Genomic DNA, 23,047 nt, shown 5'->3' on the forward strand with positions numbered 1-23,047 from the left:
ATTAATAAAATAATAGTGCAATATTTAAAACGTAAAATACGTTGACATAGTCTTTTACATTGATATGTATTTTTAATTAACAGCAAAATAATAATTACAATATTTGTTTTTGGAACAATGAGAGAGAAATCTTGTCCTTGTATTTCTCTAGCCTTTTAATTAAGGCTAGAAATACTGAATAATAATAATGTTTGTGCTTGAAAGTAACATAATATTTTTCATTTGTATTTTCTTAATCACTTACCCTAGCATATCCTTAATATTATTATGTCTTATAATGGTTTTAACACCTTAGTATGATATAGAGTATCAAACTAGTATAAAGACAATGCAGTGAGTTCCTAAGGAGCATACAAGAAAACGTTCTAGCTGAAATTAGCAATATTAAAAGCAAACAAATAAAGCTATTATATCTAATGTACATAATCGACTTTAATTACTAACGCAATTTGCCTTTTTCAAGCGTAAATAGCAAAAGATAGATGGTAAGTACTAAAAGATAGATACTAGTAATTTACGGGTATTATACCATATTAAAAAAGGCACAACAACTTAAGCGGTAATTGAAATGTTTAACTAGCAACACTACAACTGTCACTGTCACACATCAATGTCATAATATTTTTTGTTGATCGCGCTCTCGTCAGTCTAATTTGGTTGAAAATAAATAAGAAGACCTTATTTATTTTAATTATACGAAGTTTAAAACAAAAATAGACTATCAAAGTGTATATTAGTGATGTAAAAGTTCGTTACAACGGAAATATCGTAAGTTTTTCAAGTTGAATATGTAAATATACAAAGTGATTTGGTAATTTGATCATTTTGATCATGTCTATTGATGTGGGAACCGCAATCGCTTGTTATTTTATCTCTAGTGCTTGCTTTGGTCCGCCTACGACTTTAGACGGTCATTTCGGCAATAAATAAGTCCCGAACTGATAATTTTTTTGACCTTTTAAATATTTGTTGTTTTTTCTTTGTGGATACTTTTCTATGGAGTTTTTAACTCTGTCTCTTGTATTAGACAGAATATCGTATTTGTAGGATCAACAAGAAAGTATACAGTGTCGAAAAAAGTTTTATTTTAGATCAAAATCCTAGTTAATCCTTGTTTGTCTTAAAAAATATAATCAGGTGATTTAATGTTAGTTTTCATAACTGGTCTTGCAAATTTTTAACATTGACGTTTATAAATTTGAATATGTATCAAAATATATAGTTAACTTAATTATAATTTCTCGCTGATGCCTGTAGTTTTTGTCAAAAAGTAACTTTAAGCTCAGGTCTATTTTCTTTATTACTGTTTATTAATTAATATGATTGCAGTAATGAGTTTATTACCTTAGGATTTTTATTATTCAAAACCAAGTCATACTTATTCAGCCTAATGTATGTCTTACTGTGAAGCCAATCCTAACCGAAGCAAAATCAAAAGCCATTTATTAAAATTAACCTACATAGTAGCACTTTTTGAAGACTACATTGGACAAAATACAATGTCCCCAAAGAAAAAAATCAGGCTAAAAACATGCATTTTGTCTAATCAACATTTTACTATTGTAAATGAAACCCCGGACCCTATACTAAGATTCCCTATGTTGTTTGGACATATATTAACTAATTTTCTTTGCTTTAAAGATCTTTCTTTATTTCTCAAAAATTACTTTTGCCACTTACATGAGAACTTACAATAATTAAGTAATGATTTTCTTTTATTTTTTCCCTAATTTTCTAATAATTTTCTTTAAGTAATAATATTATTAATGTGTGGGTACAAAAAAATTCTTTTGTTTTCATGGCCCATTTCAAGGTAGACTCCCTCTGCATAATTAGTCTTAAAATGTTCACCACTATAGTTTTAGGAGGCACTCGGTCAACAATTTCAGTAATATAATTAAATTATTAACCTTTTGTTTCAGAGTTAGTTAGTAGCGGTATTCAAGTCATCAGCATGGATGACCCCGGCACGGAGGCGTTGCGGAAGCTAGCTCCTCAATGGAGTCTGGCTGGAGATGAGCAGCTCTTAACTATACTACAGAATACACATCAGGTCTAACGCAAATTAATGTTTTATTATGTAGATTTTTTTTATATGTACGAGTGTAAGTTAATTATGAGTTCCTTTCATCGACGACTTTCGTGGTCGAGGATGAGGTCCCGGGTTCGATCCCCGGTCGGGTTACTGTAAAAATTAACATTTCTACATTGTCTGGGGTCTGGGTGTTTGTGGTACCTTTGTTGTATCTGAATTACATACCACAAGTGCTTTAGCAACTTACTTTGAGTTCAGAAGAATGTGGGTGATGCTGTCCGCATTTATTTATTTATTTAATTGTAATTTTGAGGGACTCTTTAATCCCTCAGTCAAACCTTTGTAACAGTTTTGTGGTTCTTAACTTATAACATACTTATCTGTGTAAAATACAGATAAATAAATAAAAATAATCATAATTTCTACTCAGGGTAGTCAGATAGGGAATTTCGAAACCAGCTTTCTCAAAAAAGACATCTTTGTAAAAGTGATGATATATCCTACAGAATAAATGATTTCATTCCAATTTTCCGTATATATAGAAGCAAAATACCAATCACTGATAAATCAGACAATCTCAAATTGCAAAACGAAAAAAATCTTTTTTTGAATTTAACGTATCACTACGCTTTCTTAAATGGAAGTCTTGGAAACTCATATTTCTTATTCCCTTTGTATACCGGGGCCGCGGTAACTCTTTTGGACAATCCCGCTGGTCTGACTGGCATGGTTAGCTAACCCGTGCCCACTTAGCAAGGCTAGCCAGCTAGCTTTTTGCCTTAATAAATTGACAACAACAGTTACACATAACAGGGTTTAATATTGGTAAAAGTATTTCCATAATCCGTTCTGTGAATCCTTAGATAATCCCTTAACCAAAGTTTGGTGAAAAGTCCGTCGGTCCCCAGGCTGTATCTCACGAACCGTTATAGCAAAGTAGTATTTTTTTTTTACAATAGGTGTGTTTCTGTCACTGCTGTAGCATAGAAACCAATAGCCAAAATCAAAATCAAAAATATTCTGGAAGTTTATTTTTGTTTAGCAACATATTACCCTTTTTGACTTGCATAGCCAAATACACATATTACCACGCCAAACCCACTGAGCGCAACGTGTCGAGAGTTCGATCCACGCATAGGACAAGCGTTTGTGTGATCCACGAATGCTTGTCCTGAGTCTGGGTGTCTGTGTGCATGTGACTTGAATGTATTAAAACACGTTGGATATTTTCCATGAACTATATTTGACTTGACAATCAACATAACAGAGACAAACATAGATTACATAGCTACAAGACATTAAAACCTATTTTGATACATACTAACACCCCCACTTATCAAAATAATCAAAACATTACTGACATAGTACAACACCCACTATATAAATAAACTTAAAATGCTTTACATGTCATTAGTACACCATTTAGAAAAACAGTAGAGTTATACTCATTCCCATACTACAAATACATCACTAGGGTTTTTGACAAGCTCCCAGGCATCATTATCTTCAAATGATTGCAACTTCTCAGCCAAAGCACGTCTCTACTGCTCCTTCTCAGGCCTTTTCAGAGCCTGTGAGATTGAAATCTCCTGAGAAACTGGAACAGTACTGGATACACACAAGTTGCTGAAACCATACCGATCAGGCTGCTTTCCTTGCGTCTTCTGTCTATCATAAGGCTCTGGCTCCTGACTAAGATATACATGTAATGTGTGTTTCTTCACCATCAGTGTATACTGAAGAATCTGAAGAGCTATCACTATGATAATCAAATACTGGAACACAGGATGCCCCCACTGAATCTCTGTTCTCCTTCTCCACGCTGATCTCTGGTGTTTGCACATTACTCTCGTCATCTGGAACCAATATTGCCTCCTGGCTGTTTGCATTATCACCTGTCTCGCTTTCTATCAAAATAACATCTGCTGGTGATAACAGTATCTTTTGAAGGATTACACAATCTCTATCCTTTCAGATTCACTCCATATCTTGGCTATTTATATGTGCAAGCCACTTCTGTGCCACAATCTTCCTGTAATTTCAGCACCTGCCAACATGTAACTTGACGATTGTAACCTCAACTTGTAAACCCCATCAGTTAAGTCAGCTATCGCAACCTATTAAAACTATTTTTTTTTTAAAATATAACCTGGTTACCATTCCTGATAAGCTCGCTAACTGATTACAAGTTTGTAGTCAAAACAGGCACGCATAGCACATTTTTCATAGTTATATGACATTGCAAGTCTGACACGATCTCCACATCTCCTGAACAATCAACCCATTAAAACACGGTGATAGTTTCATATTTGCAATCCCGTCCTTGTTAACAGTCATATGTGCACTGGCACCGCTATCTGTGTACCAACCCTTCTAACTAAACCTTCCGTTTATAAAAGACATTGGAAACGCATTTATCCGCCATTTTCTTTCATAACGGGCACCACATTTATCGTAGTTTTGCCTGCCCTTTAGTTTTGGTACACTAGCGATATAGTTCGAGTTCATGGTTTCGCCAGTCAACAAGCGCAAATTATCTATTTTAACAACAAAATAACTGATAAATGCCCAACTGGGCCCATAACCTATTAAAACACGTTGGATATTTTCCATGAACTATATTTGACTTGACAATCAACATAACAGAGACAAACATAGATTGGCCTGTACTGGGCCCATAACCTCTAATGCAAACACGTTTGGTTATTCAGTGCAGACTGACCATAGCTACAAGACATTAAAACCTATTTTGATACATACTAACAGAATGTTTGTTAAGCCCTCCGATACAAGGATTAAAAAAAAAATAATTTTACTGAACCCTCAGTTTCGCCTTAACCAATATAAAATAAATCCGATCTCATAATGATTTAATTAACCGCATAGTTTTCGATAGCTCAACAATTATGCAATACAAACAAAACTCTTATATTTAGTAAACAATGCTATAGAATAATCTATTGTTCTTCATCTTAACTAATATTTTGTTTATAATAATTGTTAATTATTGAATGGCGAGTTATTTAGAATATGTCTGATGTAACTAATCAGTGATTAAATAATGCTAAAGCTGTCAGAACGTTTAGTTGTTCTATTTCTTATGCGGTGGACGTGTGTGGATACGGTACGTCGCTTTTCTTTGTTTTTAATCCCACTGCTGGGGAAAGGCTTACTAAAAACTTTATTTAAAATTTCGCTTTAAAAAAACTTTTTGTCTGTCAGACGGATTTTCAAAAAAAATTGGATAATTATTTTTACATAATACTAGCTGACCCAGCAAACGTTGTTTTGCTTAATAAATTATTTCTAGTTGTATGTATTTTTTGATGCCACATTATAAAAAAAAATAAAAACAAAAAATTTCTTTCTAAAAATATTTTTTTTTGTGTGAGCAACCCTTAACACTTAGGGATATGAAAAATAGATGTTAGTCGATTCTCAGACCGCATATAAAATTTGGTAAAAATCGGTAAAGCCGTTTCGGAGGAGTACGGTACCTAACATCGTGACACGGGAGTTTTATATATTAGATGAAACAGTGATTTAAAATCTCGTGTGACGTCACTTACCAGCACGATTTTTACTAGCAAGTGATGTTTTTAGCCCCCACTACTAAACATCAGTGCTTTTTTATCTACTTAGAACAAGCATCACCTAAAAGCTTGTCCTACGCGGGGACTGAACCCGCGACACGACGCCCACAGTGGGTGCTTTCCGTACAGTCAGTTTCATCCTGATTGTTTGTTGCCGTGGGATCGATTTCGATTTGTAGCAGGCGAGCCCGCGGCCAACAGCCTGGTGTTACAATAATTGTGTTTCTTTGTTTCAGAGGCTGCTCTCAAAATGTCATGACACCAATTCCCAATTAGAAAAAATGGCTACGGCTTTAAACGACGCGAGTGTTAGACTACAGAATGTTAATAATCAGTAAGTTTATTTATTTTAAAGTACTTCTTGCAAATTCATTGCAAGTTGAACAACAAAGTGAATTATAATTCCTAACTTAATTTAGGAATTTTTATAGTTTTTTAATACTGCTCTCCCTATATTGAATAAAGCGTGATGATATATTATGTGTATGTATGAGGAGCCCGTGGCTAAGCTATAACCGCATAAGTGAATCGATCACAGGTTAAGCTATGCTTGACGCGGTTGGTCCGTAGATGGGTGACCATCTTTGTCATAACGAGTTCCTCCGTGTTAGGTTAGGTTAGGTTTAGGTGTTAGGTAGTCAGAAGCTTGAAAAAGTCTGACAACCAGTCTAACCAAGTAACTGTGTTGAGGAGGTCAGATAGGCAGTCGCTCCTTGTAAAACACTGGTACTTAGCTGAAACCGGTTAGACTGGTAGCCGACCCCATCATAGTTGGGAAAAGGCTAGGCCAATGATGATATATTATGTGTCCTTCCTGGGCTATACAACATTAAATAATTTTATGTGTAGTTTTTGAGATTAACACGTTCAAACAAATTATCACTCTTCGGCTTTGTAAGCGTACACGGGCGTACGTATTCACTTTCCTACCTCATTTTTACCCCTGTAGGGACGATATTATGAAAATAGGGCAGTATTTTCATGACTTTTAATGTGAACAAACCTTGTGAAATTCCAATCAAATCACTTCAAATTCGTTCTTACTATGTGATACTATGTGGCCCAGTAACATGTGTTGTGTTGTCAGATAGACAGTCGCTCTGTAACGTACGGGGCTCAGCTGTCGGTCAGACTGGAAACCGATACCAACATAGCTTACGATTTGCTTTTTATCTAACCCACTGTGCCACACTGTTGGGCAAAGGTCTCCCCTAAATCCTTCCACGATTCTCTGTCCTAGCCCACATCACAGTAATAGATACAATTACTGTCGCCACATGCTATATAGAACCAGCTCTCGCGGTAAGCCTGAAAATTTTACACAATTTTGATCCATAATTTTAAGCTTAATTTAAAATTCGTTTCAAGACCCCTTAAGTCCGAGATAGCCGTCTGTTCGTCACACCAACTGATTCGCAAATCGCATTAATTAGAAATTGTAATTAGATGAATTTCACTCTAATTGTGAAATGGTTGCGCAATCATTTGTTTTACTTATTTCATTGTCTAAAATTACTTTCAATTATATATTTGGGGTTTTACTTTCGCCTCTAACTTAGTTTGCACCAAGTATAATAATAATAGTATCCTGGGACAACTCACACACGGTTATCTGATCCCAAGCTAAGCAGAGCTTGTGTTATGGTAACCAGACAACTGATAAACTTACTTATATATTTCTAAATACATACATATTATAGATAAATTACACCCAGACACCAGAACAAATGATCATGCTCATCACACAACATTTGTCCTGGGCGGGAATCGAACCCACGACCTCCGGTATAGCAGTCAGGGTCACTAACCACTAGACCAACAGGCCCGTCAATAAGTAGCCCGTCGTAAGTATCAAAGGTTGTTGAGAATAGGATAGGATTTAAGTCTTAAGATTAGGTCGAAAGGTTACAAAGACACCCACTCTCAGAACAAGCATTCGTGGATCACACAAATGCTTGTCCTAAACGGGGTTCGAACCCGCGACATGTCCCACGCATTGGTTTGGCGTGGTGACCTCAACCGCTCGGCTATCCGTGCAGTCTACATACGAGTCCTATTCTCTTTGTTAATGTGAAAGTATCTCATCACCGATTTCATCAAAATGGGACGTGTCGTTTAGTTGTTAAGGTGTGACAGACAGACGGATACTTTCATGTCCATACTATTGTTATAAATGTGAAATTTATTCTGTTTTGTCTGTGTTATACTTTCATAATGTAACCGCTAAACCTATATTGATGAAAGATTGGTATTGAATTTTAATACTTGGATATCCGAGAGGTCTAAGTCATTAGTACTGCGTGCGATGTGATGCGGGTTTGATCCTCGTGTAGGAAAAATCTTTTTGCGTAAAACTGTATTGTACTGAGTAAATGCGTCGGCTATAATCTATCTTTACTAACAAATGTATTTTTATATTACAAAGCAGAAGAGTTTGTTTGTTTGAACACACTTATCTCAGAAACCAATGGACTGACTTTAAGAATTCAAATTTTAGATATTCCATTTATTAAGGAATGTAATAAAAACGTACAAGAATTATCTCTTTGTCTCGTGTGCTGCATCAATAACTCAGAGTTAAAGTTGTAAGTTTTATATTTCTTATATTATTTTTTCCAGGTTTATGGCACTAAGCAGTAGTCAATTCATTGAAAGCCGAGTTTACGATGATGATGATGTGGTCACAACTGACCCAGCTGTCAAGGTACGCATTAAATTTAACTGGAGTTTTAGTTAACTTGAAATCTTTCGTGTGTAATGGATAATTTAGATATATGGCAGTGTTAACAAAAAAATTCATTATATGTTTTCTTTAAATTTAATTATTATTTGGTCCCACTACTGGGCAACGGTCTCTTACATAAGATCCTATACTATACGAAAAAAAGAAAATTGGAAATTGAAAATTATAAAAAACCTAGACCTGTATTTAAAAATAATCAACCTCGAAAAACGTATAAGATGTGTAGTAAATGTAATGGATAGATCTGAACTTCCGGTCAATGACCCCAGTCTCTGGGTCACTGACCGAGGGTTCAAAACTTTTTTTGATTAAATACTTGAGTCCTTTAGAGAGTACTTTCAGTAAATTGAGGTAAAAATACTAATACATAATAATATAATAATTATGGTAGATACTCAATAACATTTTAGATCAAAGTTCTCAACATGGCCTCTGCATATTAGACCTGTGTCCCCGTGCAAGCCTTTAAAAAGGACCGATTCTCTTCACATGAAGTTATCCCGTGAATGAAAAAAATTACAAATATAATAATATATAAAATTATTTATTTACATAAAACATTTTATAGTTTCAATATTACTGCCATGTTTAATAGACATTTTGTACTTTAAAGACATGTTGTTATTCCTACATCTTTGACAGTCGTTACAGATAGTCAGAAGCTTGAAAAGTCTGAAAACCAGTCTAACCAAGGGGTATCGTGTTGCCCAGGTAACTGGGTTGAGGAGGTTAGATAGGCAGTCGCTCCTTGTTAAACACTGGTACTTAGCTGAAACCGGTTGGACTGGTAGCCGACCCCAACACAGTTGGGAAAAGGCTAGGCCAATGATGATGACAGACATGCAAATGCAATATTATTTCTGTTATTCTACTCATCTCATATTTATGTTATCAATATTATATTTTGTATGCCCCTCCCCCCTCCAGGAGTCCCCGCCCCCCTCCGTGACAGATGAGCTCTCGTCCTTAAAGCGCGGCGTGTGGGCGCTAGAGGGCGCTCACGAGGCTCTCGCCATCCTACACGATAGCGACACCGATACCGACTCCGCTGATGAGATGCCTGCCAGGTATGACTCCATACCCCCTTGTACTGGCCTGTTGGTCCAGTGGTTAGTGACCCTGACTGCTATACTGAAAGCCGTGGGTTTGATCTCCACTCAGGATAATGGTGTGATGAACAATTGAGCACGATCATTTGTATTTTGATAGTAACTATCGTAAGAATGATTCATTATTAAATGGTGTAACGGTTTACTCACTCGTATTCATAATTAGTGCCTGATTAGTTTCGGACCCAACCGGAGTCCTTAATCACCCAACCCAGGTCGAAACTAGTCAGGGTACCCCGATAAATACGTGTGAGTAAACTGTTACATCATGTAATAACGATCATTTGTTCTGTGTCTGGCTGACAGTGGAAATCAGACATGATTCGAACTCCAACTAAGAACAACCAACTAAAACCGAAGTCACTGACCGAGAGTATAAATTTGTCCATTTTATCATATCACGTCTCCAGGCAAACGCTTGTTCGAGTCTACTTTAAGGTTTAAATTTTTCCATTATATTTAATCTTGTTGAAAACTATTGGGATGATGTGATCAAAGATAATATATTAAAACATGAGTGTTGCCCACAGGTTGGTGTTGAAACCTCGCGACATGTACGCGGACCGCCCGCTCCCCTACATCATCGGATCTCAACCTTGGAAGAACAAGTGGCATGCAGGTACTACAACATTTGCACTATCGCAAGTGTAGACTTATATTTTCCCACTTTTCCATAAGCTGACATTTGCAAGGTAGCTTCAAACCCGATGACAATGCAATTTACAACTATAAAATTTGAATGGAGTGATTTCTTATTTAACATCCAGTTCTTATTTTTAGGATATTTAAAAAAGTGGGTCTTTAGATTTTTTTTAATCTATTAATTATTTCTCCTACCTTGTTCTTTTCTTTTGTATGTATTGCTTGCCTGTTTTGTGTCCTATATGCGTCTTAACCGCGAATAAATTATTTTTTCTTCCTTCTTTGTTTCCACACTTTATGGGTCAGTCGCAGGAATCTTCTGTTGCACCCGCGTCCTCTAGGAAGAAAGTGGGTAGTGACAGACTCTAAGTCTCTTGACCTGAACCGCTGACCATCACGACAGTTTAATCTAATTTTAATAACTTTTGACTGCACAGATAGCCAAGTGGTGGAGGTCACCACGCCAAACCCACAGGGAGCGACGTATCGCGGATTCAATCCCCGCGCAGGACGAGTATTTGTGTGATCAACGAACGCTTTTTCTGGGTCTGGGTGTCTTTGTGCATGCGACTTTAATATTTTTTGAATGAGGATTAAATTCCCAAATGCTGGAGTCGTTTTATCCAAAATAAATATTGTTATAAATCTGTCCTGCCCAAGGTCTGCTACTTGAAGACAGTGACAGCGACAGCAGTACCTCGAAGGTCGCGCCGGACAGCGAGCAGTACTCGCACTCCGAGCGTGAGGACTCGCCCAGCAGGGTGCATGTCGCTGATACACATACTACGGTATGTATCTATATACATACTTGGCTTTTCAAGTAAAACTAGTGTTACGGATTTTATCGCGGTTCAATTTTAGATTTCAATTCCCGACGTTTCGAAACCTTTGCAGGTATCATAGTCACGGGCAGACTGAGATGGCGTTCGTTTTGACAGAAGATGTTGCTCGTTCTACTTTCATATTTTAATTAATTATTTGTGGTCCGACCTACGCAGTATCAGCTCACTGAAATCTTAGTCTTCTGTCAAGACGAACGCCATCTCAGTCTGCCCGTGACTATGATACCTGCAAAACTGTTTGCCACACAAGGATTAAATACCTTACTGTGGGAATCGTGTGTTGTTAACATAAAAAAAATATATATATTGAAATGAAACTACTTCTACGAATTTTTTCGCGGTTTAATTTTAGATTTTTGTTCCCGACGTTTGGAAACCTTTGCAGGTATCATGGTCACAAAAATATATATACATAAAAAAACCATTATGTTCTAATTGTATACGACCGCCATTGTACCCTAACATTGTATGTATTAAGAATCACTGCTGTAATTCCATGGTGTACAATAAAGAATATTCTAATCTATGTTTCTAGATATCGGAAGCCAGTTCCGAACTCCCCTCGGAGCCAGGGTCCCTGCCGAAGCCGTCGCCAGCTGATGTAGCCACAGAGATAGCTAGGAGACTCGGCGGGAAAGAACCCGCTAAGGTATGGTATCCAAATAACCGAATATGATATCGCCCGCAGTGATCAATGCCCAAAAAGATGACTGCACGGATAGCCGAGCGGTTGAGGTCATCACGCCAAACCTACTTTGCTCGACGTGTCGCGGGTTCGATCCCCGCGTGGGACAAGCATTTGTGTGATCCACGAATGCTTGTCTTGAGTCTGGGTGTCTTGTGCATGTGATTTGTATGTTTGTCAAACCTGCCGCGACACAAGGATTAAATTCCTTACTGCGGGAGTCGGTTTTTGAAAATAAATAAAATAAAATAAAGATATATGTCATAGACACTTATTTAGGTAAACAAAGAGAATAATTGATAAAAAAAAAAGATTTAATTAATAATGCTTAATAGGACTTTTATCTCAAAATGTTACGTTGTGATGTGCAATATTAGAATGTAATTGAACTACTAATATACTAGTTTATAGTAAATAATTGAAGATATGTAAAAGCAATCTAATATATAAAATTCCCGTGTCACGATGTTAGTTACCGTACTCCTCCGAAACGGCTTAACCGATTTTTAACAAATTTTATATGCGTATTCAGTAGGTATGAGAATCGGCTAACATCTATTATTGATACCCCTAAGTGATAAGGGTTGTTCACACTAAAAAAATATATTTTATATTTTGGATGAAATTGTTTGTTTTTATAATTTGGCATTAAAAATACATACAACTAGAACAAAAAATATTCGGCAAAACGACGTTTGCTGGGTCAGCTAGTATTATTATATAAATAACAATTACTAGGCTAGGCTTAGTATAGTTGGTATATATTGAAATGAAATTTAGTCATTCCTACCAATATTAAAAACGCGAAAGTTTATAAGTATGCATGATTGTTACTCTTTCACTCAAAAACCACTGAACGTATTTTGATGATATAAAGTACACAGATAGTTTATAACCAGGATTAACCCATAGGATAGTTTTTATCTCGATTGATTGTTTCCGTGGGATCATGTTCGCTTGGTAACCAGCGAAGTCGCTGGCAACTTTTCTTTTTTTATTTCACATATATCACGCGCCACATTCTTTGTCCGCGATTCATTCTTAAACTACTTTACCAATTTTAATCAAATTTGCACACCGCAATATACAATTTTAATATAAAACGTTATATATATTGTTGTCATTTTTATTCGCCGGGTCTTTATTAATAACTAGCTGTTGCCCGCGACTTCGTTCACGTGGTTATAATTTTCCCCGTTTTTTCCACATTTTCCATTGTATCTTCGCTCCTATTAGTCGCAGCGTGATGTTATATAGCCTATAGCCTTCCGTGATAAATGGTCTATTCAACACAATATTTTTTCAAATCGAACCAGTAGTTCCTGAGATTAGCGCGTTCAAACAAACAAACTCTTCAGCTTTATATATTAGTATAGATAATTCCGATTCATTGTTCCCGTGGGGTCATTATCGATTTTTACCACTGATACTTATGTACATAATAACTTTTATTTAATAGGTCGACCAGGAACCAGTTTACGAAGAACCAGCCAAGCCAACAATTAAAAAGTTATACAGACCACAAGATCCCGTCGTCAGTAAGTATTTGTCTCTGTCTATTAAATTGTAAAGCCGGATCACCAAGACTACGCTGTCAGTTTGTCAGCAGGCTATATCTCGTGACCAGTGAAATTAAAAAGTCAAAGAAAAGATAATAAAATTAATCTTTGAGGTGGTTGTAATACATTTTCCCGTTCTTAAAAGCACTTAGCCGACTTTTAATTAGCTTAAAATAAAGATATGTATAACCAAATATATTTTTATTATAAATATACCATTTACCCCACAGGCACAGTATTCCCCGAATCCCCCCCACCGCTGTCCCGCTCCGCCAGCGGGGACAGTACATCATCAGACATCTTCGCGGACCTCCACCGCCCGGCGTACTCCAAGCCCCAGGACAACGACCTGTTCCACTTCCGCGATGATGAACCTGATGATGAAGGGGATATCTTCAGCGATTTTGCCAAGGTATGATATTATCTACTTCTTCTAATATATAAAATTCCCGTGTCACGATGTTAGTTACCGTACTCCTCCGAAACGGCTTTACCGATTTTTACCAAATTTTATATGCGGTCTGAGAATCGACTAACATCTATTTTTCATACCCCTAAGTGATAAGGGTTGCTCACAATATTTTTTTTTGTTATAATGTGGCATACACTTAGTTTTTGTCTTCACTAGAATTTATCTAGAAATATTTTTTAAGGCAAAACAGCCTTCGACGGATCAGCTAGTATATATTTAGGTAGTTTCTAGCCAGTTCTTCTCCATAAGAATGACACTTTGGAACCGCACAACTAGAATCAATATTGTAACGTTTTAAAAGAGCCTTTAAAACGGCCTAAGGTTAAGCTGTTTTCGACGCGGTTGGTAAAAAGTATGTCTGTACGTCTTCCCGGTAACACGGGAGTAAAGCATCTCACTGTTGGGCACATCCCAAACCATATTTACAAAAAATAAATAAAATCTTGTTTGTCGTTCTGGTTGGATTTTTGCAACTCAATTTTGTAGCACTTCCCGATAAGCTAGCTGAAATTTTCATGGTAGCTTCAAACCCGTTGACAATGCAATTTACAACCATAAAAACAGCTGAGCCAATTTTAATCAAAATTTTATGGAGTGACATTTAAAAACGTGGGTGTTTCGATTTTTTAAATCTATTAATTTTTATTCTTTTCAGCCATCATCGGATCAAGTGAAGCCCACGTCTTTGTTCGACGCTGGGCCCACGCCCAACATGTTTAAGAGTGAGCGACAACCTGAAGCTGCCAACCAGAACACTGAGACACAAGCAGAGAAAGGTGTCAAGGTATGTATAATAATATCCTACAACTCTCACACAACGCCATCTAGTCTCAAACTAAGCAAAGCTTGTATTATGAGTACTAGACAACTGATAAACTTACTTATATATTTCTAAATACATACATATTATAGATAAATTACACCCAGACACAGAACAAAACTATTTGTTCTGAAACTCTGAAATAAAACATTGATGACTTAATTAAGAAAGTTGTAAGTGATTGATTTCAAGCTCATGATACAAACATTTGTCCAAAGTGGGAATCGAACCCACGACCTTCTCACTCAAAGAGTATATCGTGACCTTTCCGTGACCGAGTCTAAATTTTGCTAAAACTAATTTTATTAATATTTCTTCTCCTACAGAAGCCAGTTGGTGGCATCTCTCTGTTCGGCAAAAACGATACGGAATCCATTGGAGCCGCCATTTTGAAACGTAATCAACGTAAACCCTCCACTTCCGGTGAGGAAAGCGGAAGTGACTTCAAAACTGAAGGGACACAGCCTAGTGAAAAAAATAAAACCGAAAAAGATATATTTGATGATCTTTTCGCTAGATCTGAACCTAAAAAGATAGCGAAAGATAAAATTAATATTGTTAAAGATGTACAGAAAGAGATTGTTAAGAAAAATGAAATGAAAAAAGTTAAAAATGATAATGTTGGAAAGGAAAAGATAGATTTGTTTAATGATAATCTTTTTGATGATATAGATGATATATTTACTACGAATGTCGTTAAAATGCCCACGAATAACACAAAAAGTATTTTTGATGATGATGATGACTTATTTGCCGAAATTGCTGCGCCGAAAGTGATTAAAAATGAAGCGTCTAGCAGCAATAAGAAGAGAGAAGCCCTATTTGATAGCGAAGATGAATTATTTTCTGAGAATGTTAGCAAAAATGTTGAAAAACCTGTTAAAACTGAAAAATCTATTGTAAAAGAAAATTCGAAACTTAGAGAACCGAATAATAGTCTTTTTGATGAAAACGATGATTTATTTAATGATGTAAAATCAACGAATCAATTAAGAGATACTAAAATAATGACAATACATGATACTAAAGTTGTAAATACAGAATATGAAATTAAAAAGGATAAAGCGACAACTTTCAAAAGCACATCACTATTCGGTGATGATGATGAAGATGATGATCATATCTTCAGTGAAACTAAAGTCAAAAGTACTGTTAAAATCCATGATGATGAAAATAAAAAATCTAATAGTGATGAAGTTAAAAACAAAATTGATAACAAAATTAATAATAATACAATAAATGAATCAGTAACTAAAAATCCAAATTTAGTAGAAAATTTAGTTAATAATACAAATCTACCAAAAACTACCGAAGAAAGTCCGTTTAAAATATCTGGTCTCTTAAATAAAATGATGGAAGCCAGTTCTTCAGATGATGACTTGAGTGATGAAAATTTCGGTGATCAATCCGAATCACCGAAAGATGATAAAATTCAGAATATCAACCAGCAAAGTATATTTGATAACGATCTAGACATAGACATGTTTAAAGAAAGAAACAACGTTGAAAAAGGTAAAGATATGTCTGAAAATCTAAAAGGAGAAAAGATAGTTAAAGATCCTTATAAAAATGCGATTGAAAGTGCAGCTAAAGATAATGTAAAAGATGCAACAAAAGACAATTTAAAAGATATAAAAACTACTACACCAAAAGACATTTTGAAAGATACAAAAGCGACTACAGCTAAAGATGATATTATAAATGCTACAGAAAATCTAGGTAAAGATAATATAAGAGATATGAAAGCAAATACAGCAACGGAAGCTTTAAAAAATATTACAGAAAAAGATCTTTTAAAAGATACAACATCGAGTGTAGAAGATATAAAAGGAACTACAGAAAAAGATAATTTGAAAGGCGAAAAAGAAATCAACGATACAAAGGAAAATCTTGATGATTTTACTTTTAATGATATTTTGAATATTGCCCAAAAAGATATAAAAGATTCAGAACCCATAGAAGATGGTATTTTCAAAAAGCCAAAAACCCAAACTGGAAATAATGAAATTATACCAACAAGTGTTACAGCAAATATATTTTCGGAAATCTTAAGCGAACCACCGATTTTTGAAAAACCGAAGGAACCCAAAAAAAGCAAAAACGTCAACGCACTATTCGATGATGACTCTGATGATGAAAGCCTTTTCTTCAAGAAAGATGATGTGATATCTGATGAGAAGCCGCCCGACTTCAAACCGGCACAGGATCGACTTTTTGGCATCTTCACTGATGAACCACCGGATGATGACTTTAAAGCCGGTCATTTAGATGATGATATATTCAGTACGCTACCTAAACCGAAAATACCGCAACAAAATCTACCAAATTCTACCACGGTTAAAAATGTCGAAACTACCATACCGAATAATAATTTCAATATCGGTGATGTATTATTGAATCTACCAGAAACTACCATTGAACCGCCAAAGCTACCAATTTCTACCAGTGAAGTACCAGAAAATAAAATACCTATTCATGAAAAACTAGACTCGACAATAGAAAATCTAGGCACAGTCTTACTAGATACAGATGAAAAAATAGATTCCGTTTCAGAAGCTAATCTTTTTGAATCCAAAAAAGATAAAATACCTTTTCAAAAAGGAAATCCAGTTGAAGACATGATTAAAGATACAGATGATATATTTCAAGACAAATCTAAAATTATAGTCAAAAAAGAACTAAAGCCGGAAGATCTGAAATCTGAAGAGAAAGATCTGACTGAAAAATCTGAACCTAAAAAAGTAGGCAAACTGAAAGTAGGTCTAAATATTAATGTGAATGCATTACTGCCTGGAGCTTCACCTAAAAAGACTAAAATCAACGATCAAACTGATGGCCAGGCCCAAAGTCAGACCCAAAATCTAGACAAGAAGGTAGAAAAACAAGATCTAGATTTGCCTAGATCTGTCAGCTTTGATGGAAATCCAGATTCCGAAGTGTTAGATAATAAACTGTCTAAAGAAAGACCTAGAATCCAGGTCAAACGGCGACCATCGACAAGAAGAGCTAGGAAAGAAGCTGTCAGAAAATCTGGAATAGACTTTGGAGATGATTCCACTGACAACTCAAGTTCCATAGATGATGCACCCAAACATACTAAAAATCAGCCCGAAATTCCAAAAAGTGAAAATCTTGATCAAATTGATGGGAAAAATTCCGAATCTAGCAATCAAATTGAAGATTTAGATAACAAGCCTATCCAGACTGAAACACAGGCTGAAATACAGGTTGAAACGCCTAAACAGGATGAAATAAAACCAACTTATTCTAGAGATATCAAATCCAAAGTTGTTTACATCTTAAACGACGAAGACATATTTGATAGTCCAGTTGAAAAATCAGACCCAAATCCAGACAAATCTGAAAATATAAACTCAAACGTAGATCTAAATCCAGGCGTAAGCACTCTAGGACAAGTTTACGATAAAACTGATAAAACAGAACCGAAATCATCACTTTTTGACGACGACGATGATGATGATGAAATGTTTAAAGGAAAAACGGTGAAGAAACAAACTATCTTTGATTCCGATAGTGATGAAGAATTATTTGGAAGTAAAAAGGAAAAGGTAAAAGTAAAAGAAGTTAAAAAAGATATAAAAGTCAAAGGAAATCTGTTTGGTGATGAAGATGATGATGATGATGACTTGTTTGGTGTTAAGACGAAGAAAGTTGTTGGTGAGTTATTTTTACAAACTTTTAAAGTCCAAAATATTTCTCGTCAAAGCTTAAAAGAACTATTTACAATTTAATTCTTTTTTCGCAAGCAATTTCTTAAATATTCAATTCACAGGCAAAAAGACAGCCAAAATAAATGAAAATTGATTTAAATTTGAGTTAAGGTGAGATTTAATAGGGATGGGAAGGTTTACTTTTTAGTCGATTTTTAAATCGATTTCATTGATTACAAATTTTTCGCTGCACGAATAACTTCAATTAATGTCGTACTTACATGAATGTTATAATTCCAGCGAAGCATAGGGATGCGATATCCTATTAAAGAATCGAGCCTATTCACAAAAGAATCTTATAATTTTCATTAATTACACCACGATGTTTTATTTTTCTCACAGAAATTAAACCCCAATCGTCGCGGTCGACAGTGAAAGAGACCCCTAAATCAAGTGCCCCCGTATTCGAGGACCCACTATCCATGTTTGGGGACGACGACTAGTACCATACTGGCACTAGGTGGCACTTTATGGCACTGGATGTAAGTGGCTAGTGAGAAAGGAACGATCAGGTCAAATTTTATCAGGTTACCGAGACAGGCAAACATGTTTGACCCAAACATAAAATCTTTGTAAAAAAACGTCTGAGGTTTATTCGAAGCTACTCCGAGCTGTCAAACCAGTGCAAACAAGGTCGATTATTAAAATAGCGATAAGGTTGACATTAGTAGCTTATATTACATTTTTGCTAGCGAAAATCGACCTTATGAGACTATGACGTTCAAATGACTTTCAATCTTAGGTGGTAATCCACTTACTTGGGTGACCGTAATCTTCAACAAATATTTATAAACGCATCTATAAAACTATTTTAAGTCAAACCCAAAAGATACGTGTTTGTCGTCAAACCTGTTTGACTGTCTCGGGGCCCTTTAGATATTTATAAAACGCTTTAGATTTAAAAAGCAGTTTAAATGATAGTTTTATTGGATTGTGGCTAGCTTTGTATATTTTTGTGGGCAATTATAACATGATCTTCAATTTGCTCAAAAGATAAGTGTTATTTAATTATTTCTCACAAGATTATGAGGCGAATGCTAGACTTGCAACATGTGTTATGAAACATCGGCTTGCATGGCAGGCGTAGTCGATCGTCTAGGGGCCACTAACCAAGTGTTGCCATAACGTCTGGTTAAAAATAATTGGTTTAACAGGTTTACTATTTGTTTTTCAACTAAATACGCGTTATACACATTGTTTTTACTTAAAATAGATGAGTTTAATACTAAATTAGCAATTTTTTTAAAAGTTACCAAAGCTTTAATCTCAACGCTATCAAACGCATTGATTGTGTAAAAACATGATTGTTGGATTACCAATTTAAAAGGTTTGGGTTCGAATCCAGCCTCAAAATCTTTACCAATTCATGTGTGTATTACAAAGTAATTATCACTTGCTAAAAACGTTGAAGGAAAACATCGCGAGGCGCGACACAGCTGAGAATGTTTCAAGGGTGTGTTGCGTCACGTCAGAGGACTACGGGCGGGTTACACTCTGACACCAGGGTGTACATCAACCATACGATAAGAAAAAGCAATTGCAAATCGTACATGTTTCTCAGTCTAAATATAGCCTCATGTACACAAGTCTAGCCACTTTCCTAATTTGTTATTTGCTACAGAAATATTAGCTTTAAATGTCTGTGAATTTTATAAGAGAGAAGTTATAGCTAAAATAGTGCGGCTGCTAGTCTGTTAGTCGATTTTCCTAATTAAACTTTAGGCGATTATTAAAGTACAGGCTTTTAGGTGTTTCGCGTCGGTGAAACGTAATTTTGTAATAACTTAATGTTATTTAAGTTACTGAACAAAAGAATGACCTATTGTATTGTTATATTAGGCTTTTTGCACACGAGGCAATATAAGTCTGAAATACCTGACGACTTTTTGTCTTCCTGTGTCTACTAACTGCTTATATGCTTTGATGATAAGGTGGCCGGGTATCGAAGACTTGTGAAGCCTTGTGTAAAAAAGGTCTTAGTTTTCAGGCACATGTTTAAACAGCTCCATACATTTAGATTCTAGTTTTAGTTTCCATAATATTGTGTTATTTATTCGACAGACACACAGACAGTCTTAAATATAAGTCATGTTTGTGTGGTTTTTAAATTAGTAAACATTTTTCAATACTCATTCTTTTAAGGAATCTGAAGTAACTTGTGGTATTGCGACCCCGCTACCGTATATGAATGAGAAATAGGTCTGACACAACACGGGCTATCCCGATAAATACGCGTGAGTAAACCGTTGCAGCTTTTAAGTATTATTAACATCGTTACTTGAGAACTAAGTGAGAAATTCTGTGTAGCCCAAATTGCTTAAAGACATTTTGATGGAGTTAATTTTCAATACATTGCTATTGAAAAAAACTGATTTTTAATATTGCTTTATGTCAAGATGATGTTTTTTGGAACTTAATGTGTCAAGATTACCATAGACGCATATACATTTGTGGAGATCATGCACTTAATTATCACTGACTTAAGCGACAAAATAATAATTTTTACTGTATGGTTGATGTCCACCTGGTGGCAGAGCTTAAACAGCCCGTAGACTAAACACAGTCTTGACATATCTCAGCTGCGCCGATTTTCTCACGACGTTATTCTTCACAGTGTCTGGACAGAGTATATTCTGACAATTGCCGTATAGTTGGATCATGAATGTAGCCGTTTCTTTTAAGTATTAAAAAGTTCTAAAATACCCAATTTTTATGAGTTTGTGTCTGCCACCGCATTCAATTCAATATTATTTTTTCTCATCATATAAAATTAAAGCTTATTTCGTCTAACTTTTAATTTAAAATTACTGATTTATAATAACACATTCATGGGAGGTGTTTTGAATGTTTCTGGAAGACTGATCAATCGATTTTGTCGTCATATCAATTGTGTAATCACAATCAGTCATAATCAACGAATGATTGCAGAGATCAGTTTTACAGAAAGCCTCAAACGTACGAAAGCTATATTTAAATAGATTATGAACTAAAATTAATGTATTAACTAATTCTAATTGTTATTTTCATATCAATATTACTTACACTAGCATCGGATACGTGAAAGGTGCGTCGAGGCCAATGTAAGATCTAGATTTAAAACAATTGGCGCGTTGTTACGCTTTAGCTTCATGCAGCGATCAGACATTCCAATATTAAAGATTATTGTAAAATTAAGGTCAACGAAGCAAGAATATAATTACAATAAACTTTCAAAATCTCTGCTCCTAATAACATTATTGTTCTTGTTAAAGGAGGACGTCGCTTTACGCCTTGTATAGCGCTGTCACGCTTCCACAACTGCAATAACGTTAAACAATAAGGATTCGAATCAATTTAGTACTAAAAGTAAAGATCGATCAAAAAGTTGACAACTTTAGTATTGACCACTTACCTGTACCAAGGAACGTTTAACGACAGACATCTTACGAAAGTAACGATAGCAAAGGAACGTCTAACGTCTAATTGATTAGTGACTTCATGTTAACAGTAGAGGTCAGAGGGACTAGAAGCTTTTCCATTGCATTACAACGTATGGAAAAAATCCTGTGCATGGGAATGACGTGACGTGACTTTGACTTGTCAGTTCAATACATTTGAGCGATTCGTCAGCGTTAGCGCGAGGAGATATTGTAAACAGTCTACAGGTTCTAGTTTATAATACTATACTTGTCTCGTTGGACCTACATTGGTTTATTTTAAGGTCGGGGATAATACATGGTTTTAATCGTTTAGCAATTAAATACACTCATTAAGAACCTCACGCTGTTTTATCCATTTTTACTGTCAATCATTTTGTCTTCTTTGTAACTTTTACATATTTTTTGCGACCTTTGTTTTTTTTTTGCAAAATTATATGTATAATCCTTGCAAATAGCTAACAGACCTGGACAGAATTTTGTTCACTATTCTAAGGTTGCCGTCATTTTCCCTTAATATGACTAGGTTCCTTTCTGTTATAAATTTGTGAAGATTCCTATTATTTAACGAATAATGTATGTGGAAAATAAGCTAAAAACCAACCATGTATTGTTTCCAACTAAAGGAAATAATGGAGATTAATTAATTGTTTGATTTTATGAAATTTTATATTTTTTCTTAATGTTTTATGATTGATTGTAAATAATGTTTGTATTGTTATTTTGTTATAATATTTATAGTAACATTTGCTCTACTAAGTGCCTACGGAATTATTCTTATATGGAATGTAATAAAATGTTATATTTTTATCGTGTTTTTTTATTAACCTACTGCGAAAACGAAGAGTTTTTTAAAACTCCGAAGTATTTTAGTTAAGGTTATTTCAATACAATACTACCAGGCCTGTTACCGCCACATAAGTTCCCGTTAAATACCAGATGTTTTCAAACAAAGATATTTTGTTTCATTTTATCTGCTAGATAGCGGCTAATCAGTGATTGTGAAACAGGCGCTAAGTCTGTCAGTCTAACCAGATGCAGCTAAGTACTAGTGTTTTGCAGGGAGCGACTGCCTATCTGACCTCCTCAATCCTTTTTACTTGGGAAACACGATTAGTCAGACTTACTAACTTCGGACTACCCGTAACATGTATAAATAGCAGCCGGGACGCATGATTCAACGTGCCTTCCTAAACACGGGGGAGCTGGTTATGACAAACATGATCATCCATCTACACACTAATTACGTCGAACTTAGCTTTAAAACCTATGATTTATCAACTTACGCAGTTATAGCTTAGCCACGAGCTCCTTAATTCTAGACAGGTATGCACTGAATTTCTACACTGGAGGCTAACATTAAATTAGGAAAATTTGAAAGACCCCCGAAACTTATTATT

At 35.4% G+C, this 23,047-nt stretch overlaps 1 protein-coding gene across 2 annotated transcripts; it reads left to right on the top strand.

Moving 5' to 3' along the window:
- The first annotated feature begins 498 nt into the window (after positions 1-498).
- LOC113502322 (WASH complex subunit 2C) lies at positions 499-19,666 on the top strand. Of its 2 annotated transcripts, XM_026883845.1 has the most exons (13): positions 499-768; positions 1,923-2,053; positions 5,865-5,962; positions 8,248-8,332; positions 9,299-9,438; positions 10,011-10,099; positions 10,783-10,910; positions 11,500-11,613; positions 13,109-13,187; positions 13,439-13,620; positions 14,336-14,464; positions 14,827-18,178; positions 18,574-19,666. In XM_026883845.1, exons 2-13 carry the CDS (start codon positions 1,955-1,957, stop codon positions 18,672-18,674), a joined length of 4,596 nt encoding a protein of 1,531 aa, XP_026739646.1. In that variant the 5' UTR covers positions 499-768; positions 1,923-1,954; the 3' UTR covers positions 18,675-19,666. The 2 variants fall into 2 exon arrangements, with proteins under 2 accessions (XP_026739646.1, XP_026739648.1); XM_026883847.1 differs by lacking the exons at positions 499-768; positions 1,923-2,053 and adding an exon at positions 4,837-5,159.
- Positions 19,667-23,047: the final 3,381 nt, after the last annotated feature.

This window comes from Trichoplusia ni, chromosome 17 (genome assembly GCF_003590095.1).
Source record: "Trichoplusia ni isolate ovarian cell line Hi5 chromosome 17, tn1, whole genome shotgun sequence".
NCBI classification, from domain to species: domain Eukaryota; kingdom Metazoa; phylum Arthropoda; class Insecta; order Lepidoptera; family Noctuidae; genus Trichoplusia; species Trichoplusia ni.